This window comes from Chrysemys picta, chromosome 18, assembly GCF_011386835.1.
Source record: "Chrysemys picta bellii isolate R12L10 chromosome 18, ASM1138683v2, whole genome shotgun sequence".
NCBI lineage: Eukaryota > Metazoa > Chordata > Testudines > Emydidae > Chrysemys > Chrysemys picta.
This window is the reverse complement of record NC_088808.1, coordinates 3,034,545-3,054,945: the sequence shown is the minus strand read 5'-3', so window position 1 is coordinate 3,054,945 and position 20,401 is coordinate 3,034,545. Positions and strand designations below refer to the sequence as shown.

Here is a 20,401-nt window from a genome sequence, read left to right as displayed (position 1 = left end):
CCCTGGCCTCAGCCAAACTGGCCCTTGGCCAGACAAGAAGGTGAAGCCAGCAGCTGCCAAGCTGGCTCCGGCCCGGGCCAATGTGGCCACAGCCCCAACCAAGCTGGCCCCAGCCTGGCCAGCCCCAACCAAGCCATCTAGACATCACCGGCCAAGCCGGCTCCAACGAAACCGGCCCCGCCGGCCCTAGTCAAGCTGGCTGCAGCCAAGCCACCCAAAATTGCTCTGGCCCCATCAGCCCTGGCCCCAGACAAGCAGGTCAAGCCAGACCCCATACAAGCCAACCCAGCTGGCCCAAGCCAACCCCGGCCCAAATCAGCCAAGTTGGCCCAAAACAGCCAAATCAGCCCTGGCCCAAGCCAGCCAAGACCACCAAACCAGGCCCAGCCAAGCCTTCCCCGGACAAGCCCCCCTGGATAAGGAGGCCCCAGCAGGCCACGGACAAGCTGGCCCAAACTGGTCCTGGCCCAAGCTGGCAAGGCCAAGTTGGCTCTGAACAAGTCGTCCCAAACCAGCCCGGGTCAAGCTGGCCCAGGCCAAACCAGCCCCTAGTCCTCACCTGCCACCCTGGCCAAAACCACCAAGCAGGCCCCGGCCAAGCCAGCTCCGGCCAAGCCTGGCAAGCCGGCCACAGCCAAGCCACACAAGACGGCCCCGGCCAATCTGACCCCAACCCCGACCCCGGCCAAGCTGGTCCTGGCCAGGACAGCCCCACCAAAGCCAGCCCTGGCCCACCCAGCCCAGGCCAAACCAGCAAGGCCGGCCCCGACCAAGGTGTCCAACCAGCTTCGATGAAACCAGCACCACCGCCCCCAGCCAAGCTGGCAGTGGTGAAGCCGACCAAGCCTGTCCAGCCCCATCAGCCCCGGCCCCAGACAAGCAGATCAAGCTATCCCTGGACATGCCAACCCCATACAATCTGGCCAAGCCAATCGCCTGCCCCAGCCAAGTTTGACCCGGCCAAGCTGGCCCAGCTGGCCAAGCCAGCACCAGTCAAGCCATACAATCTGTCCGCGGCCATGCCAGCCCCAGCCAAGCGGACAAAACCAGCCCCAGCCAAGCTGGAAAAGTCAACCCCGGCCAAGCAGGCCCTGGCACAAGCCAAGCAGGCCCTGGCACCAGCCCTGTTCCCAGCCCAAACTGGGCCCCGCTGAAGACTGCCCTGGCCAAGCCAGCCCCAGCCACTGCCATCTAGCCACAGCCCGGCTGACCCCAACCTTGGACAGGCCAGCCAAAACCCCACTGGCCCCAGCCAATCTGGCCCTGGAGAAACAGGCTAAGCCATCCCCAGCCAATCCGGCCCTGGAAAAGCCGGCCCTGGCCCCTGACATGCCAGACAAGATGGCCTTGGACAAGATGGCCCCAGACAAGCCGGACAGGACAAGCAGAGTCTGACTCTCTGAGGTAGCTGCTGGTTGGGGATGGGTGTTTAAAATGTCTCTCCTTCAAGATTCTGCTTTGTCACCAGCATCCTCCTAAAAGAGGGGACCCGAGTGGGCAAAGGATATGTGCTGCCTGTAGGGATCAATCTTCCATTGGCAAGTGAATGGAAGAGACCATTCCAACTGCCCTGTGTCCTCTCTAATGTCTGGGATTCTAGGAGACTGCTCCCTTGGAAGCTTGTCCACTCCGGGCCACAGCCTGGGAGGAAAGGTCTGACAGTCATACTCCCTGGCACCATGCTAGCCAATCCAGCTCCCAGTTGCTGTTGGTTCCTATTCTGCAGAAAGGTCTGTATCTAGAATTCTAACTAACTAGGCGTTCATAAAATTGCCCATCATTGTGGCTTCTGGATGCAGATCTCCAGTGGGACCTCTAGTCCCACTACATTGGTTCAGGGTTTCAAGCAAGTGAACGATAGCGGAGGGGGCATATGCTCAGCACTTCCGTAGGGATGGCCATGGAGATCCTCAGCTCCCCGTCCTCCATGAGGGAGATGGTGATGGCCGTCATCTTTAGCGTCTTCTGTTGAAACCATTCACAGTCTGAGGTGATAGCAATGATGTGCCACTTCCCTACAAGCTACACACAGTGGCTCTTTGTGACTCTGGGCCTGCAGTTTCACGAGTGATGGGAGGGGTTGGATGCTCAACTCAAAGAGCGCCTGCCCTCTGAAAACCAGGCCCTCTGAAGGTGCCTCAAACTGGGCACCCGAAATCCCAGGTCACATTTGAAATGGCAAGTCTAGGTCCATATTTCATAGAGCAGCAGCGGCACCCTCTCCTGTTCCTCATGCGAAGACCATGGATCAAAACCGGGTTGCTTTCAGAACAGCTCCAGAAACCCCCAGAGAGTGGCAGAGCCTGGCTGAGTTTGCTGAACACTCAACCCAGCCGTGTGTCAAGAAACAAAGACTCTAAGGCCACAAGGGGAGTTCTCCCCACATTACTTTTAAGATCTGCTAACCTCTCCCTGAACATTACTGAACAGTTATTGCCTTTCAGCACAGAGAAATCAGGAGCTAAAGACGCCTTTTCAAAGGGGCAGACAGAAACAATGTGAATGCGCCCCCTGCTGGCTCCACAGTTGCAAATACTCTTTCTGTAGCTGAGCCACCATGATTAAATGGAGCCTCCGTGCCTCACCCATCCCATCCCCATGCCCCTATTTATACAGCCCAAGAAGGCTAATGGCATTTTGGGCTGTATAAGTAGGAGCATTGCCAGCAGATTGAGGGACGTGATCATTCTCCTTTATTCGACATTGGTGAGGCCTCATCTGGAGCAGTGTGTCCAGTTTTGGGCCCCACATTACAAGAAGGATGTGGAAAAATTGGAAAGAGTCCAGCGGAGGGCAACAAAAATGATTAGGGGGCTGGAGCACATGACTTGTGAGGAGAGGCTGAGGGAACTGGGATTATTCAGTCTGCAGAAGAGAGGAATGGGGAGGGAGGGATAGCTCAGTGGTTTGAGCATTGGCCTGCTAAACCCAGGGTTGTAAGCTCAATCCTTGAGGGGGGCCAATTAGGGATCTGGGTCAGAAATCTGTCTGGGGATTGGTCCTGCTTTGAGCAGGGGGTTGGACTAGATACCTCCTGAGGTCCCTTCCAACCCTGATATTCTATGATCCCCCTATTGAGCACAAGGATCCAGCTCTGGGACCAAAGGCAGGAATAAGCTCAGAGTGTTAAAGGAAGCCATTGTATAGGGGGCTGCTTGGATGGCTTTTCAGCTGGGGCTGCAGATGAATCAAGGGTGTATTTGCCATTAGGGACTGCATACATCTCCATCTTCTCCCCAGCACCTGGGTGGGGTGCAATGATGCTTGCTCTATGCTTAGCCAGAACAATCAGACCTTGGTGAGTGCTACCTTCCCGTCCCCGGAACTATGTATGTTACCTTCTCTTGCTCCTTGATCAATGTGTCCTGGGCTTCAGCATGAATCAAGTAGAGTAGGGGCAGTCCCAGGCTCAGCATCACAGCCTTCATCTTGCAGTCGTCCCCTCTCGTGTCTCAGCAAAGACTGGGAAATGTGGCGAGGTCTCCAAGGAAGATACCAACTCCTTTGGAACTCTTGGCTTTATAGAACCAAAGCAGGTGTCAGAGTCAGCCCCTCTGCTCACCCACCCACCAATCTGCCACTCACAGGTTGTGCAACCATGGAGATAAGAGAGTTATTGTTGGCATCAGCTGAGGCGGTGTTTCTAATCACACAGCAGTGAATGTTCTCATACCCAACGCACAGAGGATGGTCTCTTCAGTTCCCAAGGGGAAGCAGGGGGCAGAGGGAGGACAGCTTGGTTTAAGCCCCACTGGACATTTGCAGTGTGTTCAAGCTGGAAAATTTCAGGGACTTTTTTCCAGGTGGCAGTGAAAGGAAAATGGGCCTCGCCTTGTTCTTCCCTTTCCTTGGCTGCTCAGGGATCTTGGCAGGGCCTGGTGAGGACTGGAGATCACCAAATTAAAGAGGTTCAGACAAAACCCGCTCCAGGAACCTTATCTTACACTGGGTGTTCTGCATCCCAGCCCAAAGGAGCGAACTCAGACGCATCTCTGCTCATCTCTGCCTCACATATGAATTCAGCCTTTCTGGAAGTCACTGACTTTGCCAGATGCTGCTCCATGGAGAAGCCCAAATCTTGGGTGCCAGCCTCTGCAGCAGCCTAGTAGCTCTGGGAGACCATGTCCTCTGCCTCCTGCCAACACGTCACCAAGTCCACTCACCTGCATGAAATTCACCCCTGTGCAGGTAGCATGAGGCCCATGCACCCCATGGCCTGGCAGCACTTGGCTCCCACTTAACCCTTCCAAACAGGACTTAGGGTCTTCATTGGTGCACAGCCCTTGCTCCAGCCCTTTGCAGAGGGCCAAATTCTGCCCACTGGTTGGGGGCCAGCCGGAGGGCTTGGGGGGCTACTGAGCTGTTTGTTGAGGCACCCAAGGACAGGGCCCTTTGGACAGCATTGACCTCCCACAGCTGGAGCTGTGGAGTCCAACTTCTGCTGCAGCCCATCTCTCCTAACTGACATTTGTACAGGCTGTTTGAATCCAGTCTTCCCTCCTGCTGGGAACACTGTGGTGTTCTGGTGTATTTCAGCATCACCCTCTGCCATCCAGTTACCTGGAGGGTCGTGGTGGTTTCCCTCTTTTGGATGGAGTTGCCCTTTCTCTGGGCATCACTAACTCTCCTCTGCCAGAGACAGCTCATCCCCAGGCCAATGCTTCTGGCCAGCAGGCATTGCCGTGGAATCCACCCCTTTCCCCACCTACTGGATGGTTCCAAGGTGAGGACACCCCCTGATCTTCAATCACCCACCTCACGTTTCTTAGAGGACATCAGTAACCTCCCCCCTCATGCTAAGGACCTGGCAGCCCATTGTTCCCTCTGCTCACTTTTCACATCATTACTTCTCTTGAGGAAGAGCTTTGAAGAACTGTGAGATGCAGAGAACGGGAGCAGCAAGACGCCTGCCCATTCACTCCTCAGCAGACATGGGGAGCAGGAGCATGGGAGTTTAATGATTCCCCCACCTGCCCCTCCCCAACTATTCTTCTCCTGACATTTGGAAGCTCTACTTGATTTGCTGGCAGAGCTGGTAGATTCCTGGGCCAGGAGTTTCCTGGCTTAGGGGCTTCACAGCACAAGCACCACCATGTGCACCAAACAGGCAAGTTCCTGGGGCATAGCCATTGCGGTAGAGGAGCTGACAAGATCCACAGGGGCAGTGGGCTGAGCCAGCCCTGTAAGAGACCTGAGGAGTCCAAACTGTCCAGCATGGAGAATGGCTGCAGAATGGGCCGGGGACGTGAGGAGCTGAAATCATCCTGGCGAGTCTGTACAGGCCCACTCAGCAGCCCCTCCCCGCCAGGGCCAGCTCTGGCTTTTTTGCTGCTCCAGGCAAAAAAGCCTTTCGCCGCCCCCCGCCCCCGGCGGGGAGTGCGGCAGGGGAGGGCGCTGAGCCCAGCCGTGGGCGAGCCCGCCGCGGCTCCGCTCTCCCCGGCGGCCGGAGCGCCGGGGGGAGGGCGGCGAGCCCGCCGCGGCTCTGCTCTCCCCGACCGGCCGGAGTGCCGGGAGGAGGGCGGAGAGCCCGGCCAGGGCCCCGCTCTCCACGACCGGCCGGAGCGCCGGGGGAGGGCGGCGAGCCCAGTCGTGGCCCCGCTTTCAGGCTGGATCGCCGCACTGCACTGCCCCCCTCCAGGTGCTGCCCCAAGCACATGCTTGGTGGGCTGGTGCCTGGAGCCAGCCCTGGTCCCTGCCACCGCCCCAGACGCCAGCATTAGAACTATCCAACCAGCAGCTGCTGCACCCCAGTCAACAACAGCACCCACCCACAGAAGAGCCTCCCTCCTCGCACCAACGTTGAAGATGGGGCACAGTGAGGGTCGGCCTGTACAATGAGCCCCACTTGGGCTGACAGTGGGGTTTGAACTAAAAAGGTGAACTGCTGCTACGGCTTGAACTCAAGGTGTAGCTCCATTAACTAGGAGCTATAGGAGGCTCTTCTCCCCAGGTGCCAGCCAGCCACTAGAGGGGAGCATCTGCCTGCACCGTCCTAACTGGGGTGTGTGACACCTGGCACCCCAATATTCACCACTATCATGTAATTAGGATATGTTTTGTACAAAGTATGCCTTGTGAGGTTTCATTCTAAAAGTCTGGATCTGCTAGACATTAGTATCTCATTGGGCTGTATGTGCTATTGTCGTGTGTGAAGTTACGAAGTTTGGCTACGTATGTGTTACTGAAACATGTTGTGAGGTTGAAAACACTCACAAACAGCCTTTCAGGTACAACAATAAAAAGGCCAAACAATGTTAATGGCTTATGGAGGAAATGCACACATGCACCAGGATTACCCCAGGAACTGTGTACAATAGAAACCTCTCCGAGATAGCACTACACAATGGGAACTGTTTGACCCAGATTACTGCAAAAGAGTTTTCCAGCAAGTGCGAAGAAGATATAAAAAGGGACAATGACATCATGATGGGACCTCACTCTCCCTACAACACCACACCTGGAAACACCTGAGGGTCAAGGACTGAACTGTGGGAAGTGATGGTCCCAGGCTAAAGGGATTTTTAGCCTGTGTATGAAAACCTGGGAAAGCCAAGGCAGCTTGTGCCTTAAGAATCTGCCAGCCTGTTTATCACTCAGGGTGAGAATTTGCTAATTCATATCCTACCTATCTAGTGTGTTAAGATCAGTTTCTGGTTTTGTTTATTTACTAAGGTAATCTGCTCTGATCTGTTTGCTATCACTTATAATCACGTAAAATCTTTTGTAGTTAATAAACTTGTTTTTGTTTTGTCTAAAACCAGTGTGTGGAAATTATAACTTGGGGCAGAAAGCTGTTGCATATCTCTCTCCACACTGAGGGAGGGGGCGAATTTATACTGTTGTTTCCTGTGCAGCGTAAACCGGTATAATTTTGGGTTTACACTCCAGAGGGGGGTGCGGGCCTTCGGAGCTGGGAGGTGCCTTAGCTGAGCTGATCTCAGCATGTGTGTGAAGCTGCAGCTGGGTGTGTCCCTATCTGTGTAAATGCTGGTGAAAGAATAGACTTGGAAAGCTTGGCAACTTATCACAGCACCACAGTGTGAAAGGGAGCCCAGGCTGGTGGGTCAAGTGAATTCAGTGGTACCCCATTTCCAAGTGGCACCCCGGGGGGGAACCCATCACAGGTTGCCATCTGCCTACCCAGTGGAAAGGGGGAAGGTGCCTTTCTCTGCACTTGGGAAGAGTGGGGATGGGAGGGCTAGTGAGGACATGTGACCTAGTGGTTAGGGTGCTGGTCTGGAATTTGGAAGACCCAGTTTCAATGCTTGGCCCGCCCCAGATGCCTGGGGTTCCCTCTGTACAGTGGGGTACTAGCACTGCCTCACAGGGGTTTGGAGTGGCTAAATATGCTAATGATTGTGAGGTGACGGGAGCTATACAAGGCCCATAGATAGGTTTGAAATGGGGGATTTCCACACAGAAGGGGATACGGGGGAGCTCAGCAGGGATGATGAGGGTTGAGGGGCATGGTGGGGGGATATCTGGGTGGGAAGGGAGTTGAATAGAATTTGCTGTGGTGTCTTCGTTTCTGGCCCTGCAGGGGTGTGAACAGGAGCAGGGTGGCACCTCCTCACCTGGCTTGGAATTTCCTTTTATCTTTAAACTCTTCTGGTGGCAAACCTCAGGCCCAATCCTGCTCCCATTGAAGCCAGTGGCAAATCTCCTCTTGGCCTCGGTGATGCCAAGGACTGCAGCTGGCTGGCAGGGAGGGCAGGGGCTTGTTTTCCCCCTGTGCTGGCTCTCCCCACCGGCAGCCACTGGCTCTGCCTCTCCCATCACCTCAGGAGCTGAGGGTGGCCTTGGGATCCCCTGCCTGGCTTCATGGTCAACAGCAGCATGTTAACCCTTGCTGCTTCCAAAGTGCCTCACTCGCCCTCCTCAGCTGGCAGCTGGAGGAGGGGGCGTCAGTGGTCAGGGAGCAGGAGCTGGGCAGGGGCTGCAGACAGGACTGCGGGGAAGGGACCGAGAACTCTCAGGGATCAGGGAGGTGGGATGCTGGGGGTGTGGGGGGGTGCCTGACATTCTGGAAGGTGCATGGGGGGGATGCAGGGGCTTTGCTGCTGGTCATGCGATGGGTCTGCGTAATGAACCAGGTGCTGCCTTAAACTTGGCGGCTGCGGCGGGAGCCTTTGGCCAGCACAGTTGTTCTGGCATTAACAGAGCGCACTTACCCTGGGAGCCACAGGTGCCACTGGACTGGAGAGCAGGGCACGGCGCTCAGCAGGGCACATGGCGCAGGGGTTGGGCGCTCGGCTGCCTCTCCTGCTGCTAGCAGGCTGGGGAAGGTGCCGGCTGGCCAGCCAGAGTCCTGCCTTGTGCGGAGCTCCTCCTCCTCTGCAGGCCAGCTCTGCCCCTCCCTTCCCCTGCCCAGGTCCAGCCCCGCCTGCTCCCATCCAGCCCCCTCCCGCCCCTCCTGCATCTGGGCCTTGACCACTCCACCCCCACCTGGCTCCCAGGCCAGCCCCACCTGGCGTTGCTTCTTCTGGCAGATCAGGAGGCTGGGTTGGGATTCACTGCAGTAAATTGGACTGGAGGGGGAGCCTGCTCCCCATTATTCACTCCATGGGCTCTAATGTGTCTGTGACTCAGACTTACCCCCTGGCCCAGGGGGTGTTTCCAAAGGCTGCCTTGTGGAGGGGGAAGAGGCCCCTTTAAAGGTCACTCCAGTGCCCCAGTATGGAGAATTATCCTTGGGGTCTAGAACCCAGTGCAGACTCCAGGGCTTCCCACGAGGTCCCCAGACAAACACTCCAAGCTCCGGGAGCAGCTTCTGAATCTTTATTTAGCAGGGAGAGGAGCAATCCCCTCGTGAAGCAGCAAGTCCTGCAGAGCCCAGACTGCAAGTGCAGCAAGACAGAGCAACTCGCCGCAGAGGAAGAGAGAAGCGTGAGGGACAAAGCAGCAGCCTGGATTTCTGGAACATTGACGCTTCTGCCATCAGTCGGAGCTGGAGGAGCTGCAGCTGATGGGTCCTCTTTAACCGCTGTAAGACAGTAACAGACGAAGACTGGTTCTGGGATGGACAGGCAGGTGCAGAGCGGGCACCGGGGTTCGTTAGCCCAGCTGAGAAATCCCCAGGTGCTGGTTAGCTGAGACACTCACATCACAGGTGCAGTTGTGTCAATCCGCAGTCACCAGTGACCAGCACAGGCATTTTAGCCCTTGGGTCAATGGATCCCAGTTACACCCCTCTGCCTGTGGAGCATGGCCCCCACCCCAGGCCCTAAACCCACCCAGCAAGGCTGCAATGGGATCCAGTCCTGGATTTCTATGATTGGAAGGGTGTAAAGAACCTCCTCCCCACCCCATGCCCATCATCATTCTAATGCCTAGTGCTGTTTATCTGTAGTTCTCTCTCTGGGCATATCCTCATCCCGTGTCCAGGGTGTTAGAGCCTCCTTTCTCCTCCAACCTGTGCCAAGCACTGGACAACCTCCTTGGGCCAGATCCCACGCTGGTGAAAGTCCCATGCTGGTGGTTACTCCAGTGAAGTCTACAGAACTGGAGTTCCCCTTTGCTTCTTGCGTCCCATTCTGTATCCAGAGCAGGGCTTGGAATAACTAGATCAGAGACAACCCTGTCCTTCACCTGACCCAAGCCCAGGGATGCTGGGAGAGTTTCCCAGGGGGGGCTATGGGTAGGGCCCTACCAAATTCATGGTCCATTTTGGTCAATTTCATGGTCATAGGATTTTAAAAATCATAAATTTCATGATTTCAGCTATTTCAATCTGAACTGTCCCAGTGCTGTAATTGTGGGGGTCCTGACCCAAAAAGGAGTCGTGGGGGGTCGTAGGATTATAGTAGCGGGGGTGGCGGTTCTGCTACCCTTACTTCTGCGCTGCTGCTGGCGGCAGCGTTACCTTCAGAGCTGGGCAGCTGGAGCTGAAGGCAGAGCCACCGCTAGCAGCAGCGCGGCCTGGTATTGCCACCGTTACTTCTGTGCTGCTGCCCGCAGAGCTGGGCCCTCAGTCAGCAGCCCACTCTCTGGCCGTCCCGCTCTGACGGCAGCGCAGAAGTAAGGATGGCAATACCACAACCCCTCCTAAAACAACCTTGTGCCCCCCCTGCAACTCCCTTTTGGGTCAGGACCCCCAATTTGAGAAACGCTGGTCTCCCCCCCATGAAATCTGTATAGAACAGGGTAAAAGCACACAATAGACTAGATTTCATGGGGGGCGGGAACCAGATTTCATGGTCTGTGATGCATTTTTCATGGCCGTGAATTTGGTAGGGCCCTATCTATGGGCCTGGGAGGAGGGTGGCTGGGAAGTTTGGGCACTAGGGGCTTCCAACATTATTCATCAGAACTATTTCTGATGTAAAATTCTGCTTTTGATTAAACCACCCCCCCCCCAATGCCTTTGTATGGAAATGTCCACTTTTTGCATGAAAATCAAAACTTTCAATTCAGAAATGCTGCCGCTGTGCCTCATGGGAGTTGTAGTCCGGGTGCCTCATGTACCTATTCTCCACTTTGAGCTGGGTTCCCCAGCTGGTGGCGACTAGTGGGGAGGGACACAAAGGGGGTACCAGCCAAAGGGGGGCACGTGGCCTCACCATGTGACACCCCTACATGACTTCTCCCCACCCCACCCCCAGCCTGGGGCCCCCACGCTCTCCCCATTCCGTCCCTTCCCCGTCCCACGTTACCTGGTGGAGGGGCTCTGACCCGCTGCACTGCACTGGGCAGCATCCCCTCCTGGGCAGCGTGGGAGAGTGCAGCAGCCGGGCAGCATGGCCAGAAGTGGAGACGCTCTGGACCTGCCTCTTCCCTTCCAGCTCTGGCCCCGCCGGCTGCTGGCCCCTTCTCCCCCTCCCCACCCCAGTGTTTGAGGAGGATCATGTGACCCTCCAGGCCTCTCCCACCCATCGCCCGTGCTGGACTTCATCTCCCATGATGCACAGCCTCTCTTGACTGAGAGGAAAGACTGTGGTGCATCATGGGAGATGCAGACCAACCAGGGAGCCCAGGCTGTAGAATACAGTGGGGTCATGAGACACCCAAACTACAACTCCCATGAGACACCGCAGTGACCTGTCAGAATGTTTTGCCAAAAATGTGAAATTTTCAGCAGAACATCTCCCTCCCCACCCCTGGCCCCTTTTCCATCCAGCTCTCCTGGGTGCCTCTGACAGAGAGAGCTGATGTACAGTGAAGTCTCACTGATGGGCAGAGGACCAGCCCATGTGCTTCTCAGTAACACGCATGGAGTACTGCATGTGAAGCAGACCCTGTTCAGTGCAGAGACCAGCCAGAACCCACCGCAGGAACCCTGGCCTAGTAACCAATCAACTCACCTGAGGGCCTTGGCACATTCATCTGTCAAAAGAAAGAGAGAGGTGTGAGTGTTGCAGAATCACCCTGCAGCCGCCTGAGCCTCTAGTCCAGTGGTCTCCAAACTTTTTTGATCGCGCACCCCTATCAGTAAAAATTTTTTGAGCACGCACCCCCTGCCGCGCCAAAGGGGAAAAAAAAAAAACCGCCGCTCGGACTCCTGCCCGAACTACCGAAGCAAAAAAGAAAAAGGAAAACCGCTTGGACTCCTGCCTGACCAAGCAACAAAAAAGGGCTCCTCCTGCCGCGCACCCCCAAGGATCCTCTTGCGCACCCGCTGGGGTGCGCGCACCCACTTCGGAGACTACTGCTCTAGTCAGCTAAGAAAAGTATTGGAATTACCAGAATTCCATCGGCAGAAGGACCTGAGCCCCGGCAGGGGTGTGTTTTGTGACCAATGCAATTGAATAGAGTCCAAGCCTGACAGTGCAGGTGGGAGAGAAATAGGGTGACCAGACAGCAAGGGTGAAAAATCGGGACAGGGGTTGGGGGGTAATAGGCACCTATATAAGACAAAACCCCAAATATCGGGACTGTCCCTATAAAATCGGGACATCTGGTCACCCTAGAGAGAAATGAATCCAGTGACTGGTGGCATTTACCTGACTTTGGGAGGACGACCAGCATGTTATCGGTGAGGCCCATGGGTGGGTAGAGCTCCTTGAATCTCTTCATGACCTCAGAGTCCACCTCCTGGACTCTACCTGCAGCCAGAGATCAGAATTAAAGCAAATCTCTCCAGCTCAACCCTTGTGAAAGCACATGACATGGTTCCTTTGCAGCTGGATGGACAAACGGAGGGCTGATGAAATGATGACAGGCCGTATGCCAGGAGAGTGAGGGAATGCTGCGCTAACTGAGACGGACGGAGAGGCGGTTGTGTGAATATAGGATCAGCTAGATGGTTGGAGAGAGGAATGTGTTCTGGACCCTTGAATAGACCGAATCTTTGATGTATTGGACAGTGTAACCCCTGCATGATGGGCCATGCTGCCAACAAACAGACCCGTTACAGGATCCCCTGGTTTCCAGCATTCACCCAGCAGCTAGCAAGAGCTGTTGGTAAAAACGCTTCCATTTGCTTGGGTTGTGTCAGCGTGCCCTTGGGGTTGTGGCAATGCCACTCTGCCCTCAGGATTGGCTCTCAGGAATAGTCTAGGGAAAGAGTTTGCTGGCACCAATATTTACAAAACAGCAACTATTAGAAAATAGTCACGGAAACATTTCAAAGTTCCCTTCAGCCCAGAACAGAAATAAATCGGTGTGGCTGGTAGCCAGTCAAAGCTAGCCAACATGGCTCAATTCTCTATCTCCATACTCCCCCATCTAGCTAGCCCCATCACTTGAGGAGCTGAAGTCACCACAAGTGCTGAGTACCTGTCTGAATACTGAACACAACACACCGCTCATGCAAAAGGCAGACCAAGGACTCTCCATGGAAATGGCAACAGAGAGTCCTTGGTCTGCCGACGAAGTGGGTATTCACCCACGAGAGCTTATGCTCCAATACATCTGTTAGTCTTAAAGGTGCCACAGGACTCTCTGTTGCTTTTTACAGATCCAGATTAACACGGGCTACCCCTCTGATACTTGACTCCATGGAAATGGTTCATCAGCCAACACAGCTGAAAAACTTAAGCTGCTCATGGGTCACTTGCGACCAGAACTAACACTACCCCGTCCCAAGGGTTTGGTCAGTTTGCTTCTCTCTGCTCAAGTGCCACCTCTGCTCTAAACTAGTGGGTTTTGTTTGCCCCACGAGTGGGCCTTGGGGCAGGGTTCGCTGTCTGGTCCAGCCCAAGGTCAGCAGAAAAGGCTAATGGCCCCAGTGATGGGCAAACCCAGGTCTCCCAGCTGAGCTCACATGGTAAAATACATGGAAGCCTCTGCAGGGGCCAGGGCATTACTCAGACAGGCAACTTAGTGCGGATGCTTTAGTTGTGATGCTGGACAGAGAGGCCAGGAATCCTGCCTCGGCCAGGTGTGTGGGGACAGCTCAGCTGCTGGGAGCTTCACCAATCCCACCTCATCTTCCCTGGCTCATTTCAATGTTGTTTCCTCCTGCAGTGTGTGGGCCACGTCCCCTTCTCCCAACACCTACTGTAGAGCTGCAGGGTGGTGCTGCTCTTCCCGTCATTGTCCTTGAAGGTGTACACGATGGCATAGTGAGTGTAGTCCGTCTCCATCACGCGCAGGTCATTCTTGCCCATCTCTGTAAAAAGAAACCAGGTGATGGCCAGATCCTGCTGTGTCAGATCCTCCCTTTCTTCCCCAACCACCACCCAACAGCTGTGAGAGGGGCAATGTTGCCTAGGGGAGAGAGCACTGGCCTGGGACTCAGAAGACCTGGGTGAGCTTGGGCAAGTCCGTTTGTGCCTCAGTTCCCCCATCTGTAAAAGAGGGATAATGATACTGACCTCCTCTGTAAAGCACTCTGAGATCTGCTGGAGAAAACAGCCACATAAGGGCTAAATATTATTAGTGTGGGTGCTAGCGCTTTGCACATGGCTTTTTGCTGCGGTATTTTGGATCAGAGCTTGGGCAATGGCTACGTGGGACTATCCCCACATAGTCCTAATAAACCTCGAACCCCATGGGAGCCCAGAGGGGGCACGTTCCACCGGCAAGCCCTGCCAGTGCCAATTGGTCCCACCTCACCTATGCTAGATGGCATGTGCTGAAACCAAGGAGATCACAGCTGTGTCTTATGGCTGCTGCTCCCATTGGCTCAGGCCAACCTGATCCAAAAAGATCCTCTGACCCTGCTGCTGCAAACGGCTAGACTGGCGTGGAACAGAAGCATGTGACCAAGTGTGTGGTTTGCCTGGGCAGGTGCTAGGACTGAAGGCACAGATTGGGGAACCTTCTGCAAATGGCTGGTTCTGGGCACGGCTCTAATTTGCACACACAGTTGTGCTAACTGGGTGTGCAAGCTCAGCATGCAGTTGCACATACACTCTTAACACACTCAGTAATGACAACATGACTCATCTTGAGAACTTCACCTCTCGTCAGGTGATGGGTCCCGCTCGGATAACCAACACTGAGGCGATAACCATCAGCTGGAAGCAAAGGGATTGCTGGGGCTGACCTCCCCACCCCCAGCACCAGCATCTCTGGTGGGGAGGGAGAGGAGGAGGTGGGAGGAGGTCCTGTTCCTCACCTCTCCCTCAGAGTCAGCCATAGAGTCCTCAGTGTGGCCCCTTCCGGGGCGCTCCCCTGAATGCTGGGGAGCTTGGGCAGGATTGTACCGCCCTACAGTATAGCTCTCCCTATAGGTTCCCCTAAGGCAGTGCAGTTGTGTGTCATGCCCAAACCATGGCACTGGCTCCAGGCACCATTTGGCAATTGGCCCAGGAGCTCTTTGAAAATATATAACTAACAAGCAGCAAAGCCATGTGAATGAGCCATGAGCCCCCTGTGCCCTGCCCCCTGCCCCTGTGCTGGCCAGCGTGGAGAGCACCAGCCACCCAGGACGTACGCGAATTGGTGTAGTGACCCAGCTGCCCAGTCTTCTCAAAGACCAGATCAATTTTTTTACATCCGTCTGGGCTGAAAAACAACAAATGACAAAACAAGCTCACGTTAAACCAGAATGTGAGACATCCAGACCACCTGGCATCACCTGGGTGATGTGTGAGCCCAGCCTGACCTGGGGAGGGGACATGGCATTGCTGGGAGTGGGCATGAGCCTGTCCCAGCGGGGGGAAGGGGACATGGCAGTGCTGGGGATGGGTGTGAGACCATCCCAGGTGTGGGAAGGGGACGTAGCATTGCTGAGATCGGGGAGGGGGGGAGCCCGTCCTGGCTGTGGGAAAGGGATGTGACATTGCTGGAGGTGAGCCTGTCCCAGCTGGGGGAGGGGACATGGCATCATTGGCAGTAAGATCCCATCCCAGATGTGGGGAGTGGATGGGGCATTGCTGGGGGGGACGGGGACGTAAGCCCGTCCTAGCTGTGGGGAGAGGATGTGGCATTGCCAGGGGTGGGAGTGTGAGACCGTCCTGACCAGAGGGGTGCAGGGAAATTTAGTGGAGATTTTCATTTGTGGAATGTTACTGTCCAAATTCCTGTTCTCTGGCAGAAGAATCCCGCTGTGGCCACGTCCCATGGGAACTGGTGGTATACGCGGAGTGACCCATGGTGCCCAGTGAGGAGAGCACCTGGTAATTTCAGCACCACAACCCTCTGCCATGGAGCTAGAAAGCAGGGTTCTCAAACTGCACCGCAACCTCCTTCTTACAACGAAGTTACTACATGATCCTGGGGGTGGGGGGGAGGAGCAGGCAGAGCCCGAGCCCCATCGCCCCAGGTGGGGAGAGAGGGGGCCACAGCCCGAGCCCCATCGCCCCAGGTGAGGGTGGAGCTCAGGCTTCAACTTCAGCCCCGGGTCCCAGCAAGTCTAATGCTGGCCCTGGTGACCCCATTAAAATGAAGTCATGACTTTGGGGTCCCAACCCACAGTTTGAGAACTGCTGAGCTAGATAAATGCTCTGCAGATGCTGCCAACCACTGTAGTTACTAGGCATGGCCAGTAGGGGGAGACAGGCAGGCCCAGGCCAGGCCAGCATGTTACAATCACTTACAAGGGGTAGCCAATTTTGAAATGCAGATTGTCCTCTGGTGTGACGGTAATCATGGCTACAGATGTCTTCATCAAGTCCTTCATGCTCTGGAAGATTGGGCAGTTCGACACCGCTACCATGATGTGCCACATCCCTGAGAACTGCAGCATAGTGTTCTGGATGAGAGCTTGGAAAAGAGACCGCCAGCCCAGCTCCTGCCAGCCGCAGCCCTCAGCTCAGTGCACTGGCCCCGCCCAGGAACGGCACCCAGAACCTTACTGCCGTTGTTACTCATTGTGACAGCTCTTATCTAGCGCTTTTCTTCCAAAGCACTTTACACAGGTCAGCAGCAGTATCCCTGTGACACTCTGCACCCCATATCCACCATAGTGATAGGATTATGGTATAATTATGATGCATCTTCTACAAAACATATCTTGGGAGGTGTCAATGGAAAAGTTATGGTTTGCTGAATATGAGTATCCTATTGCATGCATGTATCATTTTTGTATCTGAAGTTATGAATATTGACTATGCACCTGTATTTCAAATGTGTTTGCTCCTGGGTAACAGATACAAAGTACAGGTTTCAGAGGGGTAGCCATGTTAATCTGTATCAGCAAAAACAATGAGGAGTCCTTGTGGCACCTTAGAGACTAACAGATTTATTTGGGCATAAGCTTTTGTGGGCTAAAACCCACTTCATCGGATGCATGGAGTGGAAAATCCAGTAGGCAGGTATATATATACAGCACATGAAAAGATGAGAGTTGCCTTACCAAGTGGGGGGTCAGTGCTAACGAGCCAATACAATTAAGGTGGAAGTGGCTTATTCTCAACAGTTGACAAGAAGGGGTGAATACCAAGGGAGGGAAAATCACTTTTATAGTGCTAATGAGGCCAATGCAATCAAGGTGGCCCATGTCAAACAATTGACAAGAAGGGGTGAGTATCAGCAGAGGGAAATTAGTTTTTGTAGTGACCCAGCCACTCCCAGTCTTTATTCAGGCCTAATTTGATGGTGTCCAGTTTGCAAATTAATCCCAGTTCTGCAGTTTCTCGTTGGAGTCTGTTTTTGAAGTTTTGTTGTTGAAGAATTGCCAGTTTTAAGTCTGTCACTGAGTGTCCAGGGAGATTGAAGTGTTCTCCGACTGGGTTTTGAGTGTTATAATTTAGTTAATTTATTACATGCTCGGTTACAAGCATTGTCTTTGGTTAGAGATCTGGGGTGCAATTGACCTGGGTTGAGTGACTGATCTTTGGGGCTGGGAGTAGCCTGCCTATTGTTGTGATTTTTGGTGTAAGGGACTATCTGTGACAAAGGCAAGCTAGACCAGCGTGCCCAAGGGGACTGTCTGTGACTCCATGCTGAGGCTGTTACAGTGCCTGAGCAGTTCACACTTGATATTTGGCGGGTGAAATCTAATTCTAGAACATACACCCAGGCTGGGGTTTGTGCCCTGCTTCTAACCAGTCTGCCCTAGGCTGCCACCCATGGGCATGAGCCACTCCAGCTGGCTTGACAATGCTGTTTGGGAGGGAGGCCAGAGGAGGTGAATTAGAGCCTCGGCTGTGTGCTGGCGCTTTGCACAGGGGTGCGAGTGCTGGGGCCCAGCCTGGGGGCTCAGTTACTCTACAGGACTCAGCCGAGTGACACGAACCCCGATTCACTCAGGTGCCAGTGGAGAGCAGGGTCTGGCCAAGGACTCTACAGAGCACAGTCCCAGGCTTCAGCAGGTCCTGGTGCTCTGACTCCCTAGTAAACCAGCTGGCTCGGAGTGAGCCATCCGCTCCCCACGAGTGGACTGACCTGCGAGGCGACGGCTCCGAAAGCCCCAGCCATTCTCGGCTCTTTTTCTTAAATCCACCCCTTATTTGGGAAGGGAAGCTGGAAGGAGTGTGAAGCCCACCAGAGAGCCTGGGTATCCCCCTGCAGCTGCTGGGTATGACCATTGGGGAGACGGACCAACCCACTTTACACAGTTGTCAGACTTCCAGGGACAACCACACTGGAGCAGACTCGAACCAGTGACCTAGAGGTGAAAGGCCTCACACCCTACTGGGCTACAGCCAGGCCTTGGCTTGCTTCACTCCTCTCTCTGAAGCCTTTTGCCCCCTGCTTAAGTGGTCCAGAAAGAAGCTTTAATGTTTGGTTCAGAAGAAGCGCGAGGACACAAGAGCTGGAGTAGCTGCTCCCTCCAAGTTTGCTGGACCAGGGGTGGGTTGGGGTTCAGTGTGTATCAACTCACCTTTTACAGGGCCATTGCTGGGTCTCTGCACTGGGGCTAGCACAGGAGGAAGGGGAGACCTTGCCTGTGGGGGGGGGGGGGGGGGAGGGACTGGACACTGCCTGGGTGTCTCTCTATCCTCCCCCCAGCTCCAGAGAGTCGAGGCAGCATCATACAGGGGCAATGTGTTCTCCTAATGGTGCCCCTGGAGAGCCAGTCTTGGAATGGACTAGCCCTGCCGGTGTCCAGCCCTGCCCTGCCCTGCCCTGCCCTGGCAGAGTTGGAGGGTGGGACAGGAATAACAGGAGATCCTTCCTAAGTTTTTACTCAGTGCTTGCCTGGGAAACAAGGACCAATCAACGGGGTTTGCCTGGAGCCAAGAGCCCAGGATTTGGCCTGGGGGTGCCAGAAGAGCATGGGCAAAGCTGCAGGAGCACCCAGGATTGGAGTGGCATGGAGCTCCGGGGGAACTTGGGCTGGGATAGCAGGGAGGTGCTGCCGATCGGGCTTGGGGGCTGTGGGAGGAGGGGCTTGAGGTCCCAGGCTGCAACAGCAGAGGTGCTGCAGGCCATTACTGAGGTATCTTGGCGGAGCTGCCTGTGAGCCAAGGCTAGACTAGAAGCCGGCACAGCAGCCTGGGGAAGCCTGCTCCATGGCTCTGCGCCTATCCCAGTAACAGAAGAGGGAGCCCCTCGCGTGTGAGAGTGAACATTCACTCTGCCACCAAGGACTGTTGGGTGTTACCTTGGCAGCATCGAAGTCTGGCTGCACGGGGACCTCAGCCCGGGCCTGGAACACACCGAGCAGAGCCAGCGTAAGGCTCAGCAGCATGGCCGTCATCTTCACGACTGTCCCTCACTTCTCTGCGTGGACGGAGAACCTGGGGAGTACTGGAAGGTATGTGCCAGCTCCCATGGGGCACCGGACTTTATAGCCCTCTGCAAAGGGCCTGCCAGGAGGCAGGGCACCAACCACAATTAACCACCCAACCCATCCCACCCTTTACATAACAGGTTGTGCAACAGCAGCGTGATATAACAATTGGGGCTATCAGGTGACAGCATTAGCTGGTTTGTCTAATTCCTGAGCCACGGCTGAAAAACGTGTTCTCCGAGAGCCCCAACAAAGAAAAGGCTCTTTAGCTCCTGAGCTAGCAGGTTGGACAGCGGAGCATTAGGATTCTGGGGTGGGGGAGGGACTGGACACTGCCTGGGTGTCTCTCTATCCTCCCCCCAGCTGAAGCCCCACTGAAATAGGAAGCAACACAGAACCCTTTGTCTCCAGGTGTGTCCGTGTAAATCAGTCTCTTTGTTGTTCCCCTGCTTGGAGCAGACAGTCAGACTCAGTCACTTGATAGCATTGGGGTTAGCCTGGACCCTCGCAGCTAGAATGGAACCTCTGACCTCTAGGCTCTAAAAGCTTCACTCTGTACTGCCTGAGCTAAAAGTCTCAGCTCTCACAGCCAAAGCCGTAGCGGGCTCATCAACCTTATATGGCCCAATCGCCCTTAGAGGGGACACTCTGAGTAGGCTATATTTGCATCCCCGGGGGATGGGCTTCCAGCTGGCTGCCAAGCCAACACGTCCATGGGCAGGACCCCCATCTGGTTGAAGTGAGCGTCACGGGAGGTGACTTCGAGTTCACTGAGCAGTGTTAGCACTGGGCCATCCGTGTGGCCAGCCCCAGACATTCACAAATCACAACTCAGGGCCCCCAGAACCATGGGACTGGCTTAACAATCATAAGATGTTTTGAAAGCAGTAACCGTTGGGCTCTTTTCCTTTGCCTGCTGGGCATGGGACCTTTGTGGGAGCGCTCACATCACAGTTACAAGCATCTCACTGCCAGAACGTGCTGCGTTTTTACTGAAAGCGAGAGTTTCCTGTAATTCTCTCATTCCAGGATCTGGGGCTTGAAAAAAGACACTAAAAGTCATGAGACCTCTTGATAAAATAAGCAGAGCTGGCAAGGGAAGAATATGCTGCCTGAGCTCCCCAATGCACAGCTATGCGCCCAGCTAGCAAACGTCTATCAGACCTGCAGGCACTAGCAGCGCATTCCCGGCCTGCTCAGGAAAAATGTGCAAACTCTGAGTGGGCTGAGATCTGCCCAACAAATGACTCTCACTTGATTATGAGCCCAGCTCTAGCCCTGGGTGGGGACTTAGCTGTTCTCCCCAACATTTAAGGGAACCAAGAGGCAGCAGCTGGCAGGGTGGTGAGAGCGGAAGAGGCCAGGGATGCCCCAGTGCCCAGGGGTGCAGGTGGAATC

At 54.9% G+C, this 20,401-nt stretch overlaps 1 protein-coding gene across 1 annotated transcript; it reads right to left on the bottom strand.

Moving 5' to 3' along the window:
• Positions 1–8,801: 8,801 nt before the first annotated feature.
• LOC103306529 (lipocalin-15-like) lies at positions 8,802–19,114 on the bottom strand. The gene is made up of 7 exons (XM_024110374.3): positions 18,875–19,114; positions 15,924–16,063; positions 14,819–14,889; positions 13,439–13,549; positions 11,940–12,041; positions 11,301–11,322; positions 8,802–8,983 (listed from the first exon to the last, which is right to left on the bottom strand). Exons 1-7 carry the CDS (start codon positions 18,968–18,970, stop codon positions 8,977–8,979), a joined length of 549 nt encoding a protein of 182 aa, XP_023966142.2. The 5' UTR covers positions 18,971–19,114; the 3' UTR covers positions 8,802–8,976.
• Positions 19,115–20,401: the final 1,287 nt, after the last annotated feature.